This window comes from Aphelocoma coerulescens, chromosome 6 (assembly GCF_041296385.1).
Source record: "Aphelocoma coerulescens isolate FSJ_1873_10779 chromosome 6, UR_Acoe_1.0, whole genome shotgun sequence".
NCBI lineage: Eukaryota > Metazoa > Chordata > Aves > Passeriformes > Corvidae > Aphelocoma > Aphelocoma coerulescens.
In genome coordinates this window covers 28,582,808-28,609,946 of record NC_091020.1, presented here as the reverse complement: position 1 = coordinate 28,609,946, position 27,139 = coordinate 28,582,808, and the positions used below count along the sequence as shown (strand labels likewise).

General features: G+C 37.5%; 1 protein-coding gene across 1 annotated transcript in view; it reads left to right on the top strand.

The window, feature by feature from the left end:
• Positions 1-27,139, top strand: part of NRAP (nebulin related anchoring protein) — a 47,746-nt gene that overhangs the window by 6,164 nt on the left and 14,443 nt on the right. Inside the window, exons 8-27 of the mRNA XM_069020047.1 lie at positions 474-581; positions 1,555-1,659; positions 4,420-4,524; positions 6,399-6,515; positions 7,890-7,994; positions 8,941-9,048; positions 9,744-9,848; positions 12,194-12,292; positions 12,804-12,908; positions 14,488-14,595; positions 15,427-15,528; positions 16,045-16,242; positions 16,462-16,566; positions 18,839-18,937; positions 19,978-20,082; positions 20,535-20,642; positions 21,268-21,579; positions 22,625-22,729; positions 24,789-24,887; positions 26,715-26,819. Coding sequence (XP_068876148.1) covers positions 474-581; positions 1,555-1,659; positions 4,420-4,524; positions 6,399-6,515; positions 7,890-7,994; positions 8,941-9,048; positions 9,744-9,848; positions 12,194-12,292; positions 12,804-12,908; positions 14,488-14,595; positions 15,427-15,528; positions 16,045-16,242; positions 16,462-16,566; positions 18,839-18,937; positions 19,978-20,082; positions 20,535-20,642; positions 21,268-21,579; positions 22,625-22,729; positions 24,789-24,887; positions 26,715-26,819 — 2,403 coding nt within the window. The remainder of the gene's footprint in view (positions 1-473; positions 582-1,554; positions 1,660-4,419; positions 4,525-6,398; positions 6,516-7,889; positions 7,995-8,940; positions 9,049-9,743; positions 9,849-12,193; positions 12,293-12,803; positions 12,909-14,487; positions 14,596-15,426; positions 15,529-16,044; positions 16,243-16,461; positions 16,567-18,838; positions 18,938-19,977; positions 20,083-20,534; positions 20,643-21,267; positions 21,580-22,624; positions 22,730-24,788; positions 24,888-26,714; positions 26,820-27,139) is intronic.

The window sequence follows — 27,139 nt, the reverse complement described above, 5'->3', positions numbered from 1 at the left end:
ATATGAACACAAAGAAAAGTGAAAAATTAAAGTTTTAAAGGCAGATTAATTTCGTCATTAAGTATTTAATACTTCAGTTACTAAGCCCACGTTCAGTTCGAGGCCATTTTAGTCTGTCAGAACTGAAGGTAGAGAACCATTCTGTTCCATACCCAGCAAGTGGGCGCCATGCAAAATCAGGAAAGAAGCTGCCTGACCCTCATAAGTAGAGCAGGCATCTTGCAGACACCTTCAGTATTTTCTTTAAACAACTGTTTTCATCCTACACCCTGAAGGAGACAAAGGGGCCATGCAGAAGATGTGTGATTGTGTAGCTAAAGACCAAACTGCAAAGATTCAGACTTCATGGTTCATCTTCCTTTTGGCACATGACAGCCATTGAACGCCTGACTTTGCTACTTTAGGGATTGATTATGTGTGCAATCAAGATACATTTGATCTCATTGCTCCCAAACTGTCTTGAAATTTTACAGTTGAAATACACAGAAGACTTTGAAGAACGGAAGGGAAAAGGAAGCTTTCCTGCTATGATCACTCCAGCTTATCAAATAGCCAAGAGAGCCAATGAATTAGCCAGTGATGTAAGTGTTCAAAGCAAGGTCTCTTTTGGTAATGAAAATATTAAATTGTCACACAAATTTTGAATGAAAACATTTACTGGCAGAAATTCCGTGAGCATGGCATACTGACCTTTATTGCCTTTCTTTTCCTTTCCAAACATAACAAAATAACAACACCTCTGTACTCTTTAATAAGCACCATAAAAGGACATCAGTATTTCTTCAAAATATACAATTAATTGTCCTTTGTTATTGGAAACTGAAAGAAAAGCTCTTTTTGTTGGAGAAGAGAACATATGGAAGAACATAAACTCAATGGAAGTAAATTTAAAACACTATTAAGAGTCATTGAGGAAAATAAGAGATCTGTAATTTTGAAGGCAAAAGCAGTTGACTCTAAAACAATTACATGTTTTTGTTTGCCTTTGATCTGTGGAAAACCCTTCACTTTTGTCAGCAAACACACATGGTGATTAAAGGGCAGCATCAGGTTACAGGCATTGTTTTGACTTTAGCAAATGTAGTGCAAATCTTGGTCTAAACTTGAAGGCTGATTGCCTAAAATTCCCTTTATCTCTGGGGAGATCAGCATCTTTCAGAAACAAACCCATTTATTGATGGGGTTCAGGTGACCCTAAGGTACAAAAGTGCTCTGTGGTAACCACGGATTTGAATTACAATCAGTTTTATTTTTTTAAACTGCTGGAGCATCAGGGATTAGCCACTGTCAAGCAGGGGGTGCTGAACACACTGAAGTAATGGTCTGGGTTAAAATGGCAAGTGCTGTGCTCCTGGTGCATTATTAAAAAGTACACCACTGGTTCTGTTTTTACATCTTCAAGTGGCATATTTGACTTGTGCAGGTTGGTGGCAATGGGAATTTTGACAACCCTTTATTGACAACATGTGCATGTCATTGGTTGTTATTTATTGTGCAGCATCTGTGTACCAGACTAAACTCACCCGGATTATTTGTTTCCTTTTTTCCTGTTAGGTAAAGTATCATCAAAGATATGAAAAAGAGATCAAGGGAAAAGCCAGCCATACAGCTGGAACAGATGTTGCTTTTGCAAGAGAGAATGTAGATCAATATGGACAGGTATGCAACATCCAAGTGATAGCCCTGCTGATGTTGATCATTACTACAGCTGATTGCTCAAGGCTTTAGAAACTGGTGACACCTATTTTCACTTTGTTTTCCTGTGTGAGAAAACAAGGTCTCCAGGGAAAGGATGGTGTGCAAACAGCACAGTGCTCCTAATGTGTAATGTGTCTGGCATTGGCACTTAAAGGTGTGACAGCAAGGTGTCTGCACTGTCACTGCATGACCCTTATGGTAGGGCCATTCCTAAAGGTAAACACTGACCTTGGCAAATTCTGTCTGGGTGCATGTATGCATTCTACATTTCTGTTATGGTGTTGTAAGGCGTCACACTGGAATGTGTTTTCTTGAGAAAATATTCCTATTCCATGAATAAGGAAAAAACCGAAAGGGTTGTGAAATGGTAGAAAGTTGGCAGATAGTTAGGTGTCCTTTCTCTGCTGGTATTTTTACAAATCTTAAGAGCTTTGCAGCTCTAAATATGTGAGAACAGCACTGAATCTCTTAGGTACACAATCTCTTAGATTTCAGCTCTCCTGCAAAAGGGGTATTATAAGCCTGACAAGCTGTAGGTCTGTATTTGTGGAACCAAATAGGCTTTAGTTCTGGTTTGGTCGGTGGCATTCGTTTTGCTTATGTTTCGTTTTCAAGGGAATACAATTGGTTTTGTGGTCTCCCAAAATGCACCCAAAGTTCTGCTCCAATTAACTTAGGGAAATAGCACAGCTAAATAGAACTGAATGCAGCTAAAGGGAATTTGAAAGGAATTGAATAGTGTACTTGTATAAAGAAAATGATATGGTTAATCTTGGGGGCTTTTGTCCTGCTCCTCAGTAGGTCCATATACTTTGGAGAAATGGAGGAACAGGGACTGTAGTTTCCTAAAACCTTTGGTATTTTGCGTTTCTTCACTTCTTCTGTCCAAATCTACATCTAGTATTCTGTGGAAGAACAAACCATCCTTGAAGAATATGAGTTTAGAATTGTAGCAATGAAGCCTTTAATTAGTTTCTGTCTTTTTAACTGCTACAAGTTTTAATAGGAATAAACAAATAAAATGAACTTGAAAAAGCACTAATTACATTCCCAAGCATTAGAATGCTTCTGTTTTAGAATTAATTTAAGATTTTTTTCTTTGAAAGTATGTTTGAAACTTCAGTCACAGACTTCAAATTCGAGTTTTAATCTTTATAGATTGGATACTGATATTATTAGTCAAATAACACAAGAGTCGCTGAAATTAATGGATCTTTCTGAGTAAATTGTGACTCAACATGGGTAAAGGGATTAAATTTCTGACTATTGAGATCATCAACAGTGAGTTGAGCGTGTATCATACATATATATATAGGTATACATATTTACATATATAGATATACACATATATATATACATGCATATTTATATATATAACATGAAACAATTTAAGAAATCTTACTGCAAAATTCCTGTGCTGAACACCTGTTTTGTTCATGGTTAAAAACCTCAAGAGTGGCTAAAATAGTTTTCTGAAACTTTGAATATACGCACAATATTAGAAATTATATGAAAATGCATTTAAGAAAGAAGCAAAAGACAGGTTGGTCTGGAGAATTCAGACTCATTAATGGTATTTTAAGAAACTAACTCAGCTGATTAATCAAACATATTTTTTCTTTTCTATGCCTGTTGAATGCCATTGTAACTATGGCATCATATTGTTCACAAACTTACAGTGTGACCTATTTACCATGTGACAACTGTGGTACACAAGAAGACCTGCAATGGATGGTTTTGCCTTGAGAACACACAAAAGAGATATCCCAGATATTTGTAGTCCTTCCTATCTGTGCTGTCCATGGCATTCTTGACATGCATTCTATTCATGGCACCTTCTATTTTCACTCAAACTGCCTCTTTACTATGGAGGATTTACAAAATACTGCAGAGAAGACACATTACACTATGTCTCACTTGTTTTTAGCCTTGTTTGTACACCATATTCTCTCCAGATATCACCATAGATGTCTCTGGATGATTATTGTGCATTACCATTTAAAGAAAAAGCTCCAGTGTTTTGCTGTTAAACTATCAAAATGGCTTTCAAATTGTCAAATATTTACACGTAAACTTATCTATAGATAAAGGGTGTTACTTCCACAACAATTGGGCTTTTTTTAATCAGGAAAATGGAATTTTGTGATTTTGTTCACTAGGGACTTTGCCATTTTGATATCTAGGTATTTCTGCTTCATTAATCCCTCTTCAAAATACATCACTGCACAAGAGGAGTATTATTTCTGGTCAATTATGGTGTGAAAAATGACCATGGGAAGATCAAACAGCTTCTGTAACACCACAGTGTAAGGCTGATCCTATGTTAAACTTGTTAGCCTTAAGCAAGTCTCCTGGCTACCCAAACCATAAGCTACTTTTATAATATTCCAGGAAAACTTGTATTGATAGCAAGAGAGGCAAGCAGATATCATCTCTGTAAGAAATGGGGTGAGATCTGAAGGCTGTATATCATTGTACACTTGATTGCTATCTCGACCACAGCTAATAGCTATCTAAATTTCTCTTGGAGCACAGGCAGTTTCTCGGGCATAGGTAATTTGACAGGTCAATTTATACTTATATTTTGGTCATTTTTTTCATTAAAAAAAAATTCATAGAAGTCATGAACCTTCCTACTAACAAGGACTGTGGGGCTTTGTAAAATAACCCATGGCCCCATCTGCTCATGTGTGATGAGTAAACACTCTGAATTTTCTTCAGGGATATATGGACGAATTTGAGGAACGCAGAGGGAAAGGAAGCTTTCCTGCTATGATCACTCCAGCTTATCAAAATGCCAAAAAAGCAAATGAATTGGCAAGTGATGTAAGTATGAAGCCTGAATCAATACAATTCATAAACAATTGAAAACAGCAGTTTGTCAGAGCAGTGCCTGGGAGGAGAATGCTAAAATTGAACTTGAGAAGTAAACAAAAGTGACATTTTGCTGCGTTGCTGGGAACTGGATGGCTCAGGGGATTAATAATATCCATTAATAGAAGGGGGCACAGCTCCAACTTGCATGAGGGAGGAGATGGATGTAGCAACTAATGGGGATCCCTACTGTTAGGTTAACCCTCCTGGCAAATCTGCACCTGTATTATTAATGAAACCTTCAACTGCCTTAATCATCCTGTGGACTACTGTGGTATTCCCAGTAGTGCATAAATGGAGGATGAATGAACTGTACTGGTTTTGATATTTTGATGTATCATGCCTCTAGCACAAAGCCAGTCATATGGAGGAAAAGAAACATAGAGTATGACACTGTCACTTCACAAAAGTGAGCTTATTTCTGGATTGGGATTTTTGGGTTTGGGTGGTAAACTAAAGAATTGGCAAAGAGGTGGTGGTGTGTGATTCCTGCATCCAGCCCATCCATTAAAGAGCCCCACTCCTGTTTGAGGAGGCCACTTCTGGCAGTGACAAGAAATGGGTCAGTCTGTAGGTCAGTACCCTGTGGCTGCTCTGAAGTTTTCCTGTGAGTGACAACCTTTGTAGTGTGGACACTTGTCCCCGACAGGGCTATCTGAGCTGATGAGCTCAGTCTGTCTTCTGGGGAGCTAACAGATGGTTGAGTCTTTCAGCTTGTATTAACCTGAACTAGACATGAGCTGTAAACTGGAGTGAAAAGATCAGTCATGTTCTGTTTACCTGAATTTATCACTGAGAGAATATAAAAAACCTCAAATCCTCTCTGACCAATCCCGCTTTGATGACAAACTCAGTGATCCCCTGTTTAAACATGAAATATTTAACCTTTCCAGATAAAGATCACAGTTTCATAGGTTTTGAAAGCTAATGGTCAGTAGTTTCCTTATTAATTTATAATACATAAAGAAGAGGATTAGTTCATGGCAATATCATTTGCACACTTCAGTACTTACCAACCTGCCTTATAGTTTTAAATTCTGAGGAACTGTGTGTAGATTTGGAAAATAAAAAAACCCAAACATTTTGCATTTCACTTCATGTAAAATAATTTATTTTGCACATTATGTTACTGGTTTTTGAACACGTATAATACAAGCAGTTCTTGGATGCAAAGATATATTGAAACATATTCCTAACAGGGGTTTTGCTGGACAAAGTTTGGCAAAAGGCCAGTATGAGTATTATCTCTCTTTACCCATCCAAGCCCAATTTATGTCAATAACCTGATGTCTAAATTAAATTTAGAAACCCCTTATTTCAATCTTGCTTTGGTAGAGAAATACAGTTCCTTCAAACACCCTGAAAGTACAAAAAGATACAACTTTTAAAAAAAGCTGGTTTCTACAAAAGGAAAAGTTTGCAGTGATGACTAGATATATAGATGACTACCTGTAATTCTCTGACTAAAATTAAAGTACTGAGGATTAACTTCACTAATAGAAGAGCACACAAGCTCCAAGCAGTCACCAGCCAAGAATCTGCTAGTAATCTGCTCAAGCGATGAACAACAACCAGTGCTGTTCCGTGTATGTCAAAAATGGATAAAAAAATGCTGTCTGATAAAATGTCTTGAGAGGGACTGTGAAGGGCTATGGGGCTATATTTGGGTTATTCAAGGAAGTAAATACAGTGTTTCAACTTGGCAAGTTCCATTTACCTATCAAAACAAGCCCAGGGAAGATATTATCCTGACTCATGAAGCCAGTCTAAATAGTAGTGATGAAAAGGTGCACATCTATTTTATAATTCTCCCTACTTTTTTTCAGATAAAATACAAGAAAGATCTTTCCAAGATGAAAGGTGCAGCTCACTTTCACTCCCTAACAGCTGAAGACAACTTGGTCCTTAAACAAGCCCAAAGTGTTAACAAGCTTGTCAGCGAGGTAAGGGCTTGAATCGATCTCTTAACAAGTTTGGGAGCAGCTCATACAAACATTTTTGTTTGATGAGTAAAGACTGCAAGTGGAAAGAAGATGTTGTTCTTACTGCATTGTACATAACAAAAATCATCTGTGTGTAGCACAGCAACTGGGGAGGAAAGATCAAGAACACATCTTCAGGTGCTGTGTTCTGGCCCTTCCAATCATCTCTATGAAAGTGTGGGAAATTAACCCCAGGAGAATGATTCTAGTTCTGGCCACATGAAGAACAGAAATCTGGAAAAAATCCACCCCAAACCTGAACTGTGCTTTTAATATGATATTAAGGTATAATCACAAATCACAAAAAAATGAAATGGGTGTGTACCTTAGAATGTCTCAAAGGTTATTCTAATAATGAAAAAATAACATGAACAGAGCCAAAATTTATGCCATTCTGGTTATGCAGATTTCTGTTTTCTTCCATCATGTGAAAGACTATGAGTCACTAATAATTGATTCTTTTTCTGCTTGGCAAGGGAAGATTTTTAGAGAATTCTCAGTAGATTCTGAATTATTAATTTATTTATAGTGTCATATCAGCTATAAAACTATTAATAAATGTGAGTTTCTAGAACTTCCCCATGGCAGTTTAAAAACTTATACTCTTGAGATGTCAAAGTATAAAACCTTCAATAATGAAAAACCCCTGGAAGTAGGGCTGGAAGGGGCCTCCTGGGCCAACGATTCCTGGCTCCTGCTGGTTCAACACAGCATCATATAATCCTCCTATTCCAATTTCTAGTCTATATTTATTCCTGTCCACTTTATTACCACTGTGTTTTGTGCTAGTGTTGCCCTTTAGTTTAAAAAGTTCTTCTCCCTGCATGGTTACTTTTTTGAGAGGTTTACAAATCTATCATTTTCTTGTCTCTGCCTTTGATTTCCTCGACTAAGCAAGCTGAGTTCTTCTCCTCTCTCAGTCTTTTACTGCAGCTGTTACAGGCTGAGTACATGTTCCTTAAACAGGAATGACTGTAAGAGTACAAAAGCTCTTGCTGAGGCCTTGCTGGAACCTGGTACATGGCACATTTGTGCGTGTTCATTTGTTCCACACTGACCTTAAAATTCCTTTGTATATCATTGTTTTTGTTAATAATTTTCCTCCTGTCACTGTCTCCTGTACTTTGCAGAAGATGAAATTGTTTCTTTTGCCTGTAAAATGAGAAATGAGCATCTGAAAATTCTCTTCATATTAATTTTCATCATATGCCATCTGATGAAAACCACATATCAAAATCTCTGAACAGTGGGTCTGCCTAATAAAAACTGTGTGAAGGAACTTGATACAGCAGATTAAAGTTTTACCATAGCTTCCCATTGTGCATTTTTTGTCAGGTGGAGTACAAGAAGGATCTTGGAAACAACAAAGGCTACAGCATGAACTACTGTGATACTCCACAATTCAAGAATGTGAGCAAGATCTCAAAATTCACCAGTGATGTAAGTTTTCAGTACCTCGAGTCTGGCTTGCTTGCCCTGGTAGCTGCTGGGATCACAGGTCAACTGTGTATGTGTGTTTCAGATAAATGTGTGCTGGAAATGTGATTATAATTGATTTTAGCCTGTGTCTGTACAACACCTATCCTAGTGTGTCCTGATGTATAGCTGGGGCTCATTTTATATAGGATTATGAAAAGAACTATTATGGTATTTGGAGGAGAGGTTACTTACCATGGACTGCTTATCTAGAGAAGTAGCAGTTAGTTGTTACTGTTGTCTGCCATAATTATTACTTATTTCATTGTGCATGTTCATTTCCTGACTGGACAGTTAGGCAGAAGATACCTCACCAGAATTCATGCCAGAGAGGAACATAATTCTTGTGTGAAAATCATCAGTGTTAATAATTATACCACTTGCATCTCATGAAATATAATTTTTTTCATACTGCCTCTTACCATTCTCTGAAATCCCAGAGGAGTAAATACAGTTGAGACGGTAGAATGATCAATTTTTCTTGTCAAATCCCTCACTCTGGGATTGGTGAAAGATGCACCAAAACAATCCAATTTTGTTCATTTCTTAATGTACAAATATTGTCTCCCTGGAACCTTGTTCTAGGGTTTGTTTCTGATGAAACGCAGTTGTATCTTCATTGTAGGGCATTCAGGTGACATAAAGAGCAAGTAAATGATATCTTGTAGAACAAGAAACTCATGGAGGGTTTTAGCTTTTAATTTTTAAAGTACCAAGGTTGTTTTGGACTAATGAATTCCTGTATTGGAGTAACACTAGTAGACCACAGCTGTAACAATTTATCTCCCTGCTGTAAAAATATGGAAACTCTGAAAAGCTGAAACTCTTCAACTCTTCAGTAGAAAAGTTGAATATATTTTCTCAGAGTATTTATATCTTTTTTTTTTTTTTTTTTTTTTTTTTTTTACAGCTTAAATACAAAGAAACCTACCAGAATGAAATGAAAGGTCACTATGTGGGTATGGGCATGGACAAAAGGATGCTCCATGCCATGAAAGTTGGCAGTTTGGCAAGCAATGTGAGTCCCTTTTAATCACTCTTGTATGGTTGTTGCCTCCTTGTCTTTCAGTTTTTCTAGAATTAAGTTGATAGAAAACTTTAGATCATACTGTACTGGGGATCTGACAGATAGGTATGTTGAGAAGAAGGGAAATTCTGGAAACCCTTTTGTACTCTTTTATAGCTTACTGTGTGGAAGAAGTTAAAATAAGAAATTTCAGTGATCTGGCAACATACTGAGATCCTTCAGTTTTCTTTGACATCAGTAGGATGCTGAAGGTTGTTTGCCACCACCCCCAGGGTCAGACCTTTGCTGGAAAAACAGTCTTTAATGAAGATTTCTGCATTCCAATTTAATTTACTGGGTTAGTCAAGAAGCTATTTCATTACATACCATTCCTTCAAGTACATTATTTACAAATCTGTAAGAAGCTTGAGAACTAAGCAGAAAGATAAAAGAGATGTGTCATAGGTGGAAGTTAATGCTCCCACTGTTGGCATTGGATTAATTGAGAAGCTGAAAAAGAATCAATTAGTGGCTAAACTATGCAAATAATTTCATTTTCTTTGTCACTCATGACATTGAACTTACTTTGTTTCTTGCATTTAATATTAATATTATTGTTTCTCTTTTCCTCTTGACTGATAATTATTCAAACAAATGACAGGTGAAAAAAAAAGGAATGATTTTTTTTTGTTCTCCTTGTGTTTCAGATAGCCTATAAGTCTGATTACAAACACGATGGTGTTGACTACAATTACCCAGCTACTCTCACTCCTTCATACCAGACAACAAGAAAGCTGGTCCCTTTGAAAGATGTAAATAATTTTATGTTGGTTTTTTTTTTCCCTATGACTTGCATAGCCCATCATCTCACTGTAGGAGAGATTGTGATAGATTGCATGTGTCAAATGATGATTTAATTATAGGAGCAAACAGCCAGTGCCAAAAAAGTTAAAGCAAAAAAGTGCAGTGTCAAGAGGTCAGAGCAGTAGAAAGAGGTGCCATGTCCTGTTGTTGTCTTCAGTTCAGCACAGATTGTAGAGTGATGTGAAATCAGTGACTTCTGCCCTATCCCACCTCTGTGCTGCAAAAGTCTCACCATCCTGGGGCAGCTTCAGCAGCAGCATCAAGCACTGAAGGCACTGAAAGGACAGGGAGACTAAAACAGCCCTCTCATCCTTCATGAAATCCCTGAGGATTGGTGCTGCCCTTTGAAGGGGAACTGATTGGTCACATAACCTTCCTCCAGCCTGTGGTCCATGCCAAAGAGCTGCCCTCTGTGCCTGGGCTTGAGTTACTGATGGAGCAATGTCAGGAGGTTTGTGTGCTGCTCTGGGTATGTGTCCTTCAGATAAATGAAGGATGACAGACTATACTTTCACCTCCCACAAGCATTAAAAACTGATCTCATCTACCACTGGCAGCTTAACCTGTGCCTTAGTTAGGAGCACAGTCACCAGGCATGGCTTATAAAATTGACAGGGAGAGAGCAGCAGCTCTGCAGGGCATTTCTGACTACCTAAGGTGTATATACCCTGTCTTTACATTGGAGTTGCAGTAAACCAGGAGCAACATGCCTTAGAGAGGTCATTAACATTGTGTGAGATTTATCTGGGGCTAAACACCTTTTCCAAAAAAAGATGGTAGCATGAAGAGCTAGAATTGAGAACCTTGATGTTTTTGAGGAAGTATTGGATATACTTCAACTCTAAGATGAACTATTGCCTCTACAGCAGTAATGTCAGCTTTGCCTTTGTAAAAGCTGAAACCAGTAAAATTCAATGTTTGATTGCTTACAGTGTGAGAGAGCTGTGTTTTTAAAGAGTAATGTAAAAAACATTTCAGCAATTCCAGTGACTCTACAATTCATAGGGTTTGAAACACAATTCCACTGGCCACAGAGACTCAGATGCACCAGTCCTGATCTGGGATTTTGAATTAGTCCCAGGACTTGTCTGCTCCCAAATAACACACTCTGAACTCTTTTAGGAGTACAACTCTCTCATACACTAAGCAATCACAAGTAGCAATAAATACACAGTTTCAGTTAAAAAGAAAGGATCTCTTTCCATGGAATTAAAATTCTCTCTGTCTCTGAGGAAGCAAATACACTGTTTTAAATACCTTGCTCACTTTGGACCTGTGAGATAATTCGGGCCTTTTTTCCTAGCTTTTGTCATTCTGGCAGAATGAGCAAGTTTATGTGAGGATACCTGAGATAAGAAGGTTTGCACTGAAATTGTTTCAGTAACTCAAAGTCTCTAGAAATATGCTCCACTTTACTGGAAAGAAGGTTCTTAAGAAAATAGTTTTAAGCAATGTGATTTGCAATGTTTGCAAAATGATGATTACTGCAGTGAATATTAATGAGGGCCTACAGGGAATCATAATTTTGTTCTGTAGCATAGCAATGAGTTCTTTTGCAGCAACAGGTTTGAAAGGAAGCTTCACTATGATTTTTTTATCATGCATAGTCTGTGGCTTTAACACATTTATTTTATAACTTTTTGTTGTTGCTACCATATTAATGTGTTAGTAATTTAGTGGGCTCCAGTCCTCTTGATGGCTAACATTAAAATTACTTTTTTTTGTACTGTAAGTACATATTTTTCTTTTTTCATCATCCGCACAAAACTGTGACCACACAGGGAAATTCTGTGGTTAATTATTACATTAAAACTCAGTAAAGACAAAGCATAAGAGAGTTCATTTGCTTTATGCAGTGTTACACTGGACAGACCTCTTCATAGACAGTTACCAAGTTCCTTGTCTGATAAAGATAAGAAAGGACGAGGTGATGGTTAAGAATATCAATTTTATACCAATGATTTGGGGGATTTTATAGCAATGTTTTGCAGCTGGTACTGCCTCTTTTTAAGAATTTGTGTAGTTAACAGGAAGGGGTTAAAAATTAAGCCATTTTCAGAGTGGGATGAAAACTGTGACCTCAGACAAAGAAGTTTTGAGAGCATTAACTCAGATTTCATCCAAGAGATCCTGGCATTTTTCCTCAGCTCAATTTATTATGGTTTAAGTAATGCTTTATCCAGAGTATTAGCTAACAAACTTTGTGTATTCAGTCTCTCCTTTTCTGGTCTGACCATTTCTTCCTTTACTAAATTTTTTTTGGTTGTTGTTTTTTAATTTTATCTTAAAATAGGTAAACTACAGGCAAAGCATAGACAAGCTGAAGTACAGCTCTGTTGCCAGCACTCCACAAATTGCTCAAGCCAAAATAAATGCGCAGCAGCTCAGCGATGTAAGTTCTGCCAACATTAGGCACTGTTGTTTATTGGAATTATGAGATTATTTCATTTCATGGCATTGGTAGCCTTAAGTGTTTTTATTCTTGGTGGTTCTTTAGCAGATTTATAGTCAAAACAAGAATATATATTAAATGAAATCACTTTCAAAAATGTGGCAAGCATGCCAGTAGAGCTAATATTTATCTCCACTTTTAAGATTTTTATCAGTGTGCTTTGTTAGGAATTTATCTTCTGTGTATTTATTAAGGAAAGTTTTTTAATTATATCTTTTGTACTCAATCAGTAGCTTTTCTATGAGTAGAATAAATTTCTCTTTCCTAGTACCTGAGTAAAAGTTATAATTGCCTTATTGCCTTCATATTTACATCAGCCATATCTATGAGTGGATCTATAATGTATGGCACCAATAACCTGAAATTTAACAGCAAGCAATCAGTCTAGTGGTTATACTTTAATTAAGTTAAAAATAACTGAGTGACTTGCTGACTTTTTCAATATATGCAGTTGAACTACCGAGCCCAGTATGAGAAGACAAAAACAAATTACACTCTACCTCAGGATGTACCTCAGTTAGTGAAAGCAAAAGCCAATGCTGAGCTGTACAGCGAGGTAAGTCAAGCCTTGTGGAAATGCTGGCATTCATGGTGCTGTTAATAGACAGAAATTAATATAAAGATGATGACACTCTTTCTGGAAGCACTTACCATTTATCATTTGGTTTTGTACTAAACAACATGAAATATGGTGCCCAGAATAGACAGAGATCCCATTTCAAGGACAGTGAAACCTCTAGACTTCTTTTTTCCAAGACATTTTCAGATGATCTGAATTTCTTTAAATCAGTAAATCAGTATTCACTTCACAAAACTAGCTGCTTCTGAGGTGATATTTTTATGAAGAACCAACATTTGCACAGTTCTAGTAATCAGAGTCTGCTGAAGTCAATGGAAAGAAACAGTGAATTCAGCAAACTTGGATCAAGCACACGGTTGCTCCATTCATACTTCCTGACAATATATAGTGATTCACTTAGAGTCTTGTGTTTTAAAATCAAATGTTTGCAGGAAAAGTTGAATTTCTATTTAATTTTTAAAGTATTTTTCAGGCCTCCATTGTCATAGATAGTTTTGAAGAGAAAAAAAACCAAGACAAATAAGTGAAAAATGAGAAAAAACTTTCAGCTATTACTGGTGTGACTTTTATTTTTTAACCAGTTTCATGATTTTTCATGGTTGTGAGTTGGCATTACTGCAAGTTTTTTGCATCTTGTGTTCTTCCCCTAAGTTTTTTTGGAGTTGTTTTGGTGCAGTGTTGTGGAGGAACATTCTTTGCAACTGTACTGCATTGGGATGCATGCTCATTGTTAGATACTGGTAAAATACAGACATGCAAAAAGCCAAATCCAGAAACTGGGGCTTCCTGAAAACCTTCTGCCTTCATTAGGTGCACTCATAACATGAATGAAGCCATACTTGACCTTGCTTTAATCGAATTTCAAGTGGAATCTTGAAAAAGGAACTTGAAAAACTGTTACTTTAAGTTCCACTAACTTTCAAAAGTTAAGGATGTGATTCTCCTGCATTTCATCTGTGTTTGTGGGATAGTGTGGCTCACGAGTGTGCTTTTGAAGACAATCTGACCATAAGGGCTGCTTCACTGACCTGTGCTTCACGTTGTGGGGTGGTCTCAGAGCACACGAGCTGGATTCCTTTTGAATGCCCTCCAACAGCTCATGTAAAGAACTGCAGCTTCAAATTCAGTGCATGGGACTTGACTGGTTGTAGTTTGGGGGTGGGAAAGAAAAATTCTGAGATGAGTGGTGTGATGTCTGGTTCTTAGCTAGCTGTTCTGCCTATAGATCAGCTCCTATAGATCTCTACTATTTGCATAAGTGAACACAACCAGAGGCACTTTTGAAAACCCCTCCCTCCTCCATATCTGTCTGAAAATGAGAGTTATTAGTGGTTGTTCTGGGACACTAAGTGCCTGCGAACTCCAAGAAGAAAATTTTGACTCAATCCTAGACAATTAATTAGCTCAAAATGACAATGAACTGTGACTTAAGAAGGTCCCAGTTAGTGGACTGAGTATATTTATACTTCTGTTTTTCTCTGAGCCGTTTCCATGTTTGTTTGAAAATCCTGTGTGTTTATGTGTCTGTGACATGTTGCTGTCTTTCCTTTCTCAGATTAAGTACAAAGAAGGCTGGGAGAAGAGTAAGGGCCAGGGCTTTGAAATGAAACTTGATTCTCTGCCTTTACTTGCTGCCAAAGCATCAAGAGATCTTGCCAGTGATGTATGTTACATTTAGTTACCTGGGAATTATTCTTTATATAAGCAGCTGTAGCACAGGGAAATAAAGTTTAGCTCGCTTCATCTGGATTTTTAATCCAGATGCATTTGGCTGTCCATCTTTCTCGATGGCTAATGAACAGCTGGAAAATTTCTCAGATTCTGCTGTGAAATTTCACTCTTCAAAAAATATATTTTTTAAAATCATGTGTACAGAGTGAAGCAAAATTTGCACAATAAACCCATAGTGAAATTCAGTGTTTTGAATTGTTTATAGCCTCAAAAATAGTGTTGTCATCTACTACAAAGGGAATTCATATTTCTTTAGTCTGCTTCCTTAACATAAACACATGTATATAAAAAAATTGCAAACAAAATCTTTCTAAACAACTTATATCAAGATTTTTAACCTGTGGAGAGGCAGAAAAGGGAGACACTTTTTCTGCAGCTGGAAAGTGTTCAGCAGTGGTGGGGATTCTGAAATCCCACCTCATTAAGAAAATCAAACCTTGAATTCCTTGCTTGGATTGATTTCTTATCTTTGCCTCTAAGAACGAGATAATTTAGCTAATCAGAAGAATTAAAGTTTATAAGCATATTCACCTCAGAGGGCTGAGCCTTGAGGAATGAGGTTAGAGACCTCATAAATGAGACTGACCTTGCATCTTTGGAATTTCTGAGAAAATCTGGGAAATTTGAAGTGACAATGAGAGAATCAGACTGAGCTCTTCTAAATTTTGACTATCCAAATCACCAGTGAAAAACATATTGCTTATCTCATGGGTAATTGGAAATATTCTTAGATTTACACTGTTTTTTGGGTTTTTTTGGACAGATTAAATATAAAGAAGAATATGAAAAAACAAAAGGAAAAGCAACTGCAACCAAGGATTCAAGACTTTTGCACTCTCTGAAGGTGGCCAAGATGAGTAGTGAGGTAGATTATTTCTCTTACTCAAAAGACATTTTTCATAATTAGAAAACTTTCAGCAACACTATGCAATCTACCACTGTTACTGCTCTCACTGTAAGAGATTCTTGGAAGCATTTAACAAAATTGGTTTTCCTTCCTCCATCTGTTAATCTGCAATGATTGCACAGCAGGGGATTTTGGGCAATGGTGTCCTTATTTTGGGGCAGGGAAATAACATCCTATTAAAACCTCAATATGAATAAAATATCATCATATTAAAACCTCAATATAAAAACTTCTACACAGAACTTTCAAGTCTATAAAGGTATGTTTAAAAGTAAGGTGCACTGTAATAGAGAAAATGTCTCTAGAATCTGGAAAATTTAGCCTGGCATCTGTTTTGCCCTTTATAGGGCCTGATTTCTACATGTTTGGAGTTTTTTTGCCTAATCTACATAAGGACCCACACAAGAGGGGTGATTTAAAATAGCTTTGCAATATCTGATACAGACAGTCTGTTTTCATTGCTTCTCTTTCTAGATTGCATACAAAAAAGGGTTTGAGGAGAGCAAGGCCCATTTCCATCTGCCCATGGATATGATAAACCTGAGGCATGCTAAGAAGGCTCAGGCTCTTGCTAGTGACTTGGATTATAGAACGAGACTCCATGAGTACACTGTGCTTCCAGAAGATATGAAGACCAAGTGGGCAAAGAAGGCCTATGATCTCCAGAGTGATGTAAGATGATGTACACCCAGCTTAACTGTTAAAAACAGTGCAAGTCATTATAGACTTTTTCCATTTGATCTTAATTCTCATTTCATATCAGCACTGTCTGATTGTACTATGGCTTTTTAAAATGTCTTTGCAATGGCTTTGAAACGGAAAGTGTGCACAAGTTACTTGCAAACATTATACTGTGTACTCTGTGCCAATAAATATAATTTTCCTCTGCAGCTCCAATATAGGGCAGATCTGACATGGATGAAAGGAGCTGGATGTATCACAGAAGGAAGTCTTAATATACAACAAGCCAAAAAGGCAGGAGATTTAGTCAGTGAGGTAAGCAAAGTGCTAAGGCATCTGCATGTTGTTTGTTCAAAGGTTTATGCACACTTATTCCATTACATTATGTGGAATAGGTAAGGAATTCCTAACAAGAAATATCTGAGAAATGGAAAAACCGATGGAAAGAATTTAGTTATTCTATAGTTTAGAAGATCCTGGGTTAGAGATTAAAATTCTGTTTACCCTTTATATAATTATCAAAATAATCTATGAGGTTAAATAATCATAGTTGTGCTTCCACCTCTGCCCATTTTGCAGAGCAGCATTGAATTTCCATTGAGTTTCATGTGCTATGTGAAGTACAGAGAGGCTTTAAGGAGCAGTATCGAAAAATTAGATATTTGTTAGCCATGTTTGAAAATTTCCTTGCTCCTTGGCAAGTAGGGGCTGTGACTTCACTGTCAGCTTCAGCTTTTCTTGCTTTTCTTTGCTTTTGCTTTATTAATTCGTGGCTTTGCACTGCCATTAACCTTATGGAAGTAAACTTCCTCAGATTCTCAGCTATGGTTGAACAGGCTCACTAGTGCTAGGAAAACTAGAGAACAGCAAGAAGAATAAATTAGGGGAAGTTTGACAAGAAGGATAAAATCCCACTTAGTTCTGGAAGGAGGAACAGAAGCCAGTTAGTTACTGGTGATCACACTCTGGCACCTTGGGTATCTGACATCCTCTCACTACTCCTACAAGGGGAAAAAATACATCTTAGAAACAAAAGAAGAGCAGCTACCTCAGATCTGGTGTCTTGCTAGGGACAGACTGACATCTACTTCTGGGGTGTGCTGTAGTAATAATCACTTCCACAAATATTTAATCCATAATGATCTGCCTTTGCATTCCAGTGCTGTGCAAGGCCATGAGATGTCTGACAGTCACCTAAACTGGAGACTGGTGGATATTATTTGAGAGATCTCTGTTGCCATACAAAGCCTGGTGTTTTGTCATTTCTTTGCAGGATGTCACTACATTGTGTTCCATGCAATGTGACAAAACATGCTGTTTTTAATCTGCCTCCCTCCCTTCCAGGTTTCTAAAATAAAGCGATGAGCACCTCTTTGAAGTGCTGCATGCTTTTTTAACTTCTGTTTTGTGTTCCTCTAGCAGAGACACAGTGTAAACTGATCTGTTCACCCATCAGTTCAAACAGAAGAATTTCTCTCCTGAAATGCCAGATTATGAAAAAAATGCATTTACACCCTTTCTAGGTGGAATGCCCCACTTCATGACTGAACTGGTAGAATAAGAATTCAATTAAAGTATACTAGAAGTGTTTGCTTGGTCTCCCCTGTCACACTGTGGTCTTGAAACAGAGTCCCACATTTCCTTGCACTATCTCAAAGAAAGAAATTATGCTTAGCTCACTCTCAAATGAGTGGTGCAAAAGGCTGAGGCAACGACATTAATTTGAAACAGGCCTGTTCTGAAGCCTGATGAAGTCAGTTAAAGTTTTCCATTCACTTCAGTGTGTTCCAGATGTAAAACAAAAAGTAAAATGGAATGAAACTATGGACAGTCTTATTTATCAAACTAAAAATATTAGTCTCTATGCACATTTGTCTGTTCAAATGGATTTTATATAAGTACTGGCACCAGAGGATGAAAAAATATTGTTCATTTTTTTCCATATCTGAGACTTTAGCCTTTTGGAGGCCTGTCATAGGTGTTCATTCTAGAAAGACTTGACTGCCGTGTCTGTGCTGAGCTCTGCTTTGAAAAGAGGAAGATTTTGAGAGGAAGGGGAAGATTTTGGATCCAAGTTACTTTCAGGACTCTGAAATTGCTCGCTCTAATTTAATTATAATCTTAATAATTTAAAAATATCTCAGTAACATGCATTCAGTGATTTGAACCACCCATGCATATGCTTGAATAGTCTCTTATAAGGAAATGAGATAGTAACACTGACTGTGTGGCTTATCAGCTCTCTTGGGTCCTGACTTAAGTCACACCCAGGTTGTGAACACCACTCACTGGTTGGTGTGCAACCTTGGTCCTGTAAGACCTGTAAGATCTGGCACCAAAGATATCCATGCCTGCAGTGTCAGCAACAGTGCCCTTGGCACACACTCGCACTGCCCTCCTCTCCTCAAAATACCAGCAGTGGGTAGTACTTGGAAGGTTATTTTGTTGACACCTGTGCTAAAACTGTCTTGGGAATTTACAGGGCACTTTTGGCTCTATCAGTCATGTTTTTTTACAAACTGATACATTTTTGGGGGAGGGCAAGTACTGTAGAAAATTTTGTATAACTTGGTTTAATTTGCTGTAGACAAAGTACAGGCAGAAGGCTGATGCTCTGAAGTTCACCAGTGTGGCTGACAGTTCTCAGATCAAGCATGCCAAGAAAAGCCAGGAACTTCAAAGTGATGTGAGTCCTTGACTGAATTTGTCTCTTTGCAAGTAGCTTAGGCATAGTGTGGTCATTCCTGACATATGTACACGAGTGTGATGGTGAGAGAGCCCTCAGTCATGAAACCTTTCAATACACAAAGTTTCTTCAGATTCATTCTAAGGGGGTTTATTTGTTTATTTGATTAGTTCTGTCCTTGAATTCTTTGAACTAGAACAACAGCAACAAAAATCAAGCACCACTGAGAATGGGCTCCTGACTCCTGTTACTTCCCTCTTGTGTGCTGGACAAGCTGCCTTTCTGTGTGTGCTGAAATCAGAATAGTAACCATAGACTTAGAGGTTTATAGGAGGGACTTCCTTTTCTATGGGATGTAAGAAATGTAAAAATCTGTGAAATGGGGCATATTTTCATAGTTTTTCAACAGCTCCTCCAAGAACTTCATGGGCTAAAACAGAGCAGTTAATTTCTCTGCTGTTGTAGCCCTGGGATATAAAATGGGGGTGATTGCTACTTGGATCATAAAAGGTCCTTGATGTTTTCAGTCAAAGCTGGAATGTTAGTCCTCACTGGAGTATTGTGTCAGCAATTACATTTAGGTCACAAATGTTGCCTGCAGATTCAATTGCTTAGTGTTCTTCATTTCATGCTGAGAATTCTCTGTTTCTATGTCCTATTAAAAACTTCCATTCCATCCAAGAAGTAGCAACAGCTTAACATTGGGTGAAATATGTTCTTGCATGCATTCTGTATAGAGTATGAATTGCTGTCAGCTTTATAGGTAGCTAAGTAGCTAACTTTGGGAAAGAGAATTAAAGTATATGTGAGTTGCTTTACAGCTTCCTTGAAATTTAACTGTAACTATTTTGGTCAACCTGACTCTGTAGGTCAGTTTTTAAATCCATATTTAACAAAAAAATTCAAGATGCTAAAGAAAACCTCTCCAAATAAGTTAACCCTAACAAATCCTTGAATATTTGAGTGTTTTAACCAGTACTCCTTCAACATTAAATGTGGACTACTGCTTCAATTGACCATGCTTTGCTTCCTGTGGACAGGTTGCCTACAGGTCGGGGAAAGAGCAGTTTCTTCATCAGTACACCATCAGCAAAGATGACCCTGTCTTCATGCTGGCCAAAGCAAATGCTGCCAATATCAGTGAGGTACTGTGTGATTCCATCACTCCTGTGGATAGTTACAGCTGCTGTGAAATACTTGTTCTGTAGGTAACAGTTATGTTCTTTCTCTGAGAAGGTTCTCATGCTTTAGGTGTAAAAACTTGAAATTTAATTACATGCTCTTAATAAACAGTAGTCACATCTGCTGTTCTGAAGACTTGACACTTTTAGAGTTTGAAGCTGTGTGTTTTTCACATGCTTCCAGGTGAGTGACACTCTGGCAGTTTCACTGGAACCAGTGAGATATTGGGGTTTAAGTAACCACAGTATCCACAGTTACAGGATGTAAGGGAAGACACCAGGATCTGATCCGTAGCCATGTGTTTTCTGGGCACAGAGTGTAGGAGGGACTCATTACTTGAGTTTTCACTGTGACTATAGAACAAATAGAGTGGATTGATAGTAATAAAGAAACCGTGTTGTTGTCATCTCTTTAGAAACTCTACAGGAGTAGCTGGGAGAAGCAGAAGGAAAAGGGATTTGTGCTTCGTCTGGATGCTTTGTCATTCTTGACAGCTAAGGCAAAGAGGGATCTGGCAAGTGATGTGAGTATGGACTCCATCAGCCTTCTTTATTCTTAGGACAGCTGACAGTCCAGGCTGCTGCTAGTGTTGGGGATGTGTCACATATGTCTCAGTGCCCTGAGCCACCCTCACTCGATTCATGCAAGGGAGAGATGGAGGAGTTGTCTGGGTGATTGGCATTCTGTAATTAGTCAGAAGGTTTGCTCTGAGCAATTCAGAGCTTTTCTCCACATGCTGGCTGTGTTTTCCTATTCTCATTTTGACCCGAGGGTGAATTTTAGAACTCAAAATGAAGTGGAAATCTCCTGTGAAACATCATAACTCAATACATCTATGTCTGGCCAGAAAATTCCTGAAAGAACCTTCTGACCTCAGTGCCTGAAAAATGTTGTTTTTCCTAGAGAGAACCAAAAAGAAAATATTTCTTGCAGGTTTTTGTGAACATATTATTGTCAAGAAAGGGCTTATTCTTTATAAACACTAATTTCTAAGACATTCCATTTCTCTTTTGCAAATGATCTTCTTACTTGCTTGTACCGAGGACCCAGCATGTCACAACACTGACAGACCATTGCTTTACTACTAGTAGAGCTGTCAGTTTGGCAGCTTAGATCATTTACTCTTGGTCTATTTGTTTTCTTCACAGGTTAAATATAAGGAAGGTTATGAGAAGATGAAGGGTAAGCTCATTGGAGTAAAAGCTGTGGAGGAAGATTCGCAGATGGCTCATTCCCTGCAAATGTCAAAGTTGCAGAGTGATCTGGAGTACAAGAAGGCCTTTGAGGGCACAAAGAGTCAGTTCCAGATCCCCATGGATATGGTTAACCTTGTCCATGCCAAAAAGGCTCAGAATTTGGCCACAGATATAGGATACAAGACATCTCTCCATCAGTACACAGCCCTGCCTACTGACAGGAAAGTGGCATGGGCCAAGTGGGCCTACGGATTGCAAAGTGATGTAAGTCCAGACCTTCATGTACGTCCATACCCTTCCATCCAGCCCATTCTCAGCCCCACTTAGGGCTGACTTTCTTCAGACATTTATGCTTTTAATGCCATGACACCTTTATGCACCTAAATTTTCAGCTATTAAACAGTGAATATTAACACAGTAAATATTAACCACTTATTTCCTCAAGAGATATATTTAAATTGTGCAGTGTTTTTGAGGAGAGTTATAACTCCGTTTATGAGCATGGCCTCTTCAAAGCCTACTTCAAATGTTAATAAAACTCTAGGATTCCTATATGATGTACATTTATTTTTGTTTCCTAATGTGCAGGGAGGTTAAATAATGTATGGTGATAAAATTGGTGATAAAATTCCATATGGAGACCACATGTTCAGCTGTAACCATCAGATGAACTGTCTGATACTGTAAACAGTTACTTTAAGTTAGACTTTCCATTCTGAGGTTTTAAGTCAGAACTTTTCAAGGAGACTGAGATAGAAATGTGTACAGGCCTTGTTGAGATATGGCTGCTGAAGCATTTCTGGCATCTTTGAGAAACCTGACTTACAGTCAACATTTGAAATTCAGGTAGAAGAGATTTTGTGAGGAAAGTGAGAAGTACTCCTGTACTTTCCTCCTTAAAAGACACATGGAAAAACAAACAAAGCAAAATGCTTTCTCTCCAGTAAAACAAAAGGGTATGGTTTGGGAAACGCTAAATATAATTTTCTTATAATTGCAAGTCATGGATGATCTTTTAAAGAGTGCTCTATACAAATAAAAATGAAGTTAGAGAAAAACTGCAAACAGCAGTAAGGTGTAGACCACTTTTAAAAATTACCTTGCAAAGTATATTGCACAAGTACTGGTGAGTCCTCATTCTTCTATTTCATTCTGTATTTTTTTTGCTTTCCTTGCAAATATGCAATAGTGAATAAAACAAAAGCAGGCACTAATTTGACTTCATTGTTGTTCCTGAGATGTCTGAATCCTTTAATGGCATTTTAAGTGTATGAACACCAACAATAGGACTTTTTTTTTCCTTTGTCAGAACCGATACAGAGCGGATTTGAACTGGATGAAAGGAGCTGGATGGATAGCCACTGGGTCATTAAATGTGGAACAGGCTAAGAAGGCAGGAGAACTCATTAGTGAGGTGAGATTTCATGACAGCATGTAACAGAATTTGCTGCATAATGCGTGCAAAATGTCTGTATAAAATTAAAATAATTTCCACTCAAAGGGGAAAGAAAAAGGCATACCACATGAAAGCCCTCAAAACCAGGGATAGGACTGGTAATTAGAGGGAAACCAGATACCAAACACATACCAGTAGGAGTCCATATAGCCTTTGCAAAAACAAAGTAGGTGACAAATGATATTATGAATAATAATGGCAATCAAACAGTGCTCAATTGCTAACCACTAGCCTACCTTTTTAATGAAGAAAAACAGGAGAGATGATGAAAACATGGAGTCATTTGACCCAGAACCTTCTTTTAATAGATACACGTTTCCTTCTTGCTCATTTTTCATATATATTCATGTTAGCTATTGAAATTCATATAGATATCTCTGTCTGTAGCTATCTGTCAGCCCAAGTAGTTTTCATCCTTATTTCTCCCTATAACCAATATCACTTACAGGGGAAAGCATACTCTAGAATACTTTGTGCCTGTCCCACGAGGCCTTCAAATGAAGTTCTGGTGGAAATAGTTAAAAGGTTAATGGTATTCTGCTTCTCTTATTTCTGAGAGAGTCCTACTGGCCAAATCTGTTGCTGTAAGAGATTGAATCCTGTGATTTTTCAATAACTATGATGCAGGAATCATGTGTCCATTCGCGCTGCAGGGTCTCAGAAAAATACAGTCATCCTTTCACAACTGATTGCTAACACTATTTTTTTCCCATGTAATTATCTATTGTGAAGAAGGATGATATTTTAGACACAATAAATGAGATCCTCAGCTAGCATCAAGCAAGGTAGTTTCATAAAATCTGGTGCAGTAATGCCATCTGGAATAGTAACTGTGGATGTGTATAGGTATTCCATTTGGTTGTTACAGTTGGGAAAACTGATGAGTAGAAGTTTGACCTCCTAGGTTGTCCATCTCAACCTTTTTGTGAGTACTAAGCAATGTTAGGTTGATATGAGCCTTGTCCTTTCTTACACGTACACGTGACTAGCCCTTCTAACACTGCTAAAAAACAATTGCCAGAATATAATTTCTAGCAATTTTATGCAGAGATGCTCTAGTCAACTCCACTTTGACTCCAAATCTGATCAAGACAAGGTATAAACCACTTTTGTCCCTAGTTAAAATTAGTATGATTACTCATTTTTAAGATATTACTTTCGGAACCCAAAACATTACTTATAAGCTTATAATACTTTTAAGTGCTTATGTGTTTTACTTTGGTATTTTTAGTCTTCAAAGGGTCAAAATGTTGCTTCAACTAAACTTCTTTGGGTCAGAGCTCATTTTAAAAGAAAATGACAAGCCACGAGTTCATCTTGCACATTTGGAAAATTTAGTATGTGCTATTTGGAGAAGTGATAAGGGTACTGATGGATTTGAGACAACTTCTGCAGGAAGGGAAGCTTTTAGTGATGGGGCCAGATGGAAAAAGTGTCATTTTTCCACTGAACTGCCTACACCTTATATATGTATATATATGACCTCTCAGAAGTTACTATGGGTCCTTAACAACAAGTAAAATTAATGTCATTATCTAGAAGATATGCCATAGCGATTAGGTACAGTGTCAATGGCTGCACAGATTTGCTGCAGGTCTAAGGAGGTGACCTAAACCCCTAAACAATAAGTTAATTAGTTGCCATTATTAACACACTACAATTGTATATCATTTCTTGCTTAAAGAAACTATAAGTTAAAAATACAGTTGGTCATGCTCTATTTGAAGTAATATAAAAAAGATTTTAAAATCCTGAGTTCTGGAGTATTTAGGTAAGCAGAACCTGATTTTGAAATATTTTTCTTAAATTAAAAGATTAATATTAATTGGCAAAAGGTTATTGTTAAATTGAAACAAATATTAATCTGAAAGTACCTAGGACATAAAGATGAGGAAAGAGGAATAATAATTATGTTCACAAATTCACTCTAATCTCCAGCAACCTATGATTTTTCTCTTTCAAATAGCATGAAAGAGCAGCACAAAATTCACAGCTTTGATCTTTTTCTGCTCAACAGAAGAAGTACCGTCAGCATCCATATGCTTTGAAGTTTACCAGTATTAAAGACACTCCTGAGATGATCCAGGCTAGAATTAGTTATAACCAGGCTGTGGATGTAAGTTATAATGTATATACATTATGATTATAAGAGTGGTATCCTCTTTGAACGACCTGATTGAAGCACTGGCTTTCTCTCTCTTTCTTTCTCTGAGATTATCCTTGGGAACCATGAAACTTCTGTATTCTTGTGTGGTGCATCCCACAAAGAGCATGTTTCTAACTTGGATTGGGAAGCCATAGAGATCCCACCGAAGTGAATGGGATTTTCATACAGAAAGTGCTTTCTGTCCCATTTATTTTCAGAAGTAAAATTTAGGACTAAGACTGACTTTGACCTTTAAAAAATTTTGGCCTTTTGATATTCTCTGAGGAAGAACACATTTGGAGTTCTTTCCCCTTTTCAAACATCTTTCAAATTTCAGTTTCTGCATGTTCTTTGGAAATAAAATGTAAGGCAGCGTGACAAGGAAGAAAAAATAAATTATTTCAAGCTGTCATCCTGCTGAGAGAGAAATCCAGGAGGGGGAACCTTAAAGGGAAGAATTGAGGCTGTTTGGTGTTTAAACATGTTTATTTTTAATAGAAGAGCGATTTAAAAATATTGTAGACTTAACTGGGATAATACAGAAGTGAATAATAAGCAAAAGTCACTCAAAAAAGACAAGTTTCAAACATGAGAGGATGTTTTATGGTGAAAATAGAAATTTTTAAAGTGAAGGAGAAGATGAAAGACTTTGTGTAAAACACATGCTATTGTAATACTTTTGGTGTCTGTGCCTTTGGTTTAATTAATAAGATCCAAAAGGCTTACATCTCAGGCAGGATAAATATAAGTCATTTTGTTCCACTGAGCCACAGTCAAAATCAGTCTGGTGCTCTACTTCTTCACACATGGAGTGCTCATTAATTTTCCTCTTATGGAGCTGAAATACAAGTGGGCCCAGCTGCTAAAAAAAGTGTCAGATAGGTGGAATGGAGGGGTCTATTCTAATCTAGAGGGTCTTGAATGGTCCTGCAGAATAATAGCCTGGGAAAGGCAAGTCAGGTGCTCCAGGCATGGGTCTTACCTAAGGCAAAAAGGTGTCTGTCTGCACCCATCTGAAAGTTATGGTGTCAATGTAAGAAGAAAACTAGGCTAGGAAAGAAAAATATTTTAAAAGGAGAACTCTGCAGAGCCATTGCAGGGGAAGTTCCAGTTGCAGTTAACTGCACAGAACTCCTCTTACCTGTCTGCAGACATCTGAAAGTTATCTGGTCCTGGGCCAGCCCTGTGTTCTTCCTCCAAGGGCTGATTTTAGAGGCCCACACAGACACCCCTTTTATGATGGAATAAGTCACCCTCTGAGGTTTTTAAATCTTATCCCGTTGACTGTTGAGCACCCTCTTGCAACTAAGTTGGGAAATAAATTTGGAGTAATCGCACAGATAATTACCATCCCATTTATCTGCCAAAATTGAACACCTTTGGAGAGAGGTGTTTGGGGAACTTCAACTCCCTGGATTTCTGTGGAATTTCAAAGTGTTGGTGGGACACTCATTGCTGCACATCCTTAATGACTACTGTTTATTCTTCTTCCCCCCACTCACATATGTTAGAAGTTTTATCAAATTAATATTCAAATATCTGAATTTTCATATACATTGATTTACACACTCAAAATTTCAAGGAGCTCCTCTCTAGCATACTCTAGCTGATAAGTGTATCAGACTCCCAAAGCCTTTTGAATCCATTTTGACTGATACAATTACCTGTATTTATTAATGCCTCTGTTGCTTTTCTGTAGTGTTTGCTTTCCATAAACCTAATTGTTAATGTTTCTGTTTGAACTAATGATTGAACATGTAGTGAGTACTTGCTACTGAACTTCATCTCTGTTTGCAGAGGCTGTACAAGGAGCATGGAGAGAGTATAAAGCATCAGTATACACCAACGACAGATCTTCCTGAAATCCTTCAGGCCAAATTAAATGCTATGAATATCAGTGAGGTATAAACCTGGCCTTTAATATTTTAAAGGAAAGTGGAAATGTTGATAGTGCTTTGATGTTTGTCCTAAACAGGAAATCATACTAAATTTCTTTCCTTTCCCCAGTATATGATCATTCTATGGTCTAAATATTTCGGAAGTAATATGGGAAATCAAACTTCTTGTCCAAATTCACCTACATCAGAAAGATTAAGAATGAACAAACAAACAGTCTTTTATAATGTACATTTGTCTTGCGATAATTCCTGTTGTGCATTGATAGTTTCATTTGTGATTGACCTCTGCATTAGAATAGAATGAAACTCATGTGGTAACGTAGG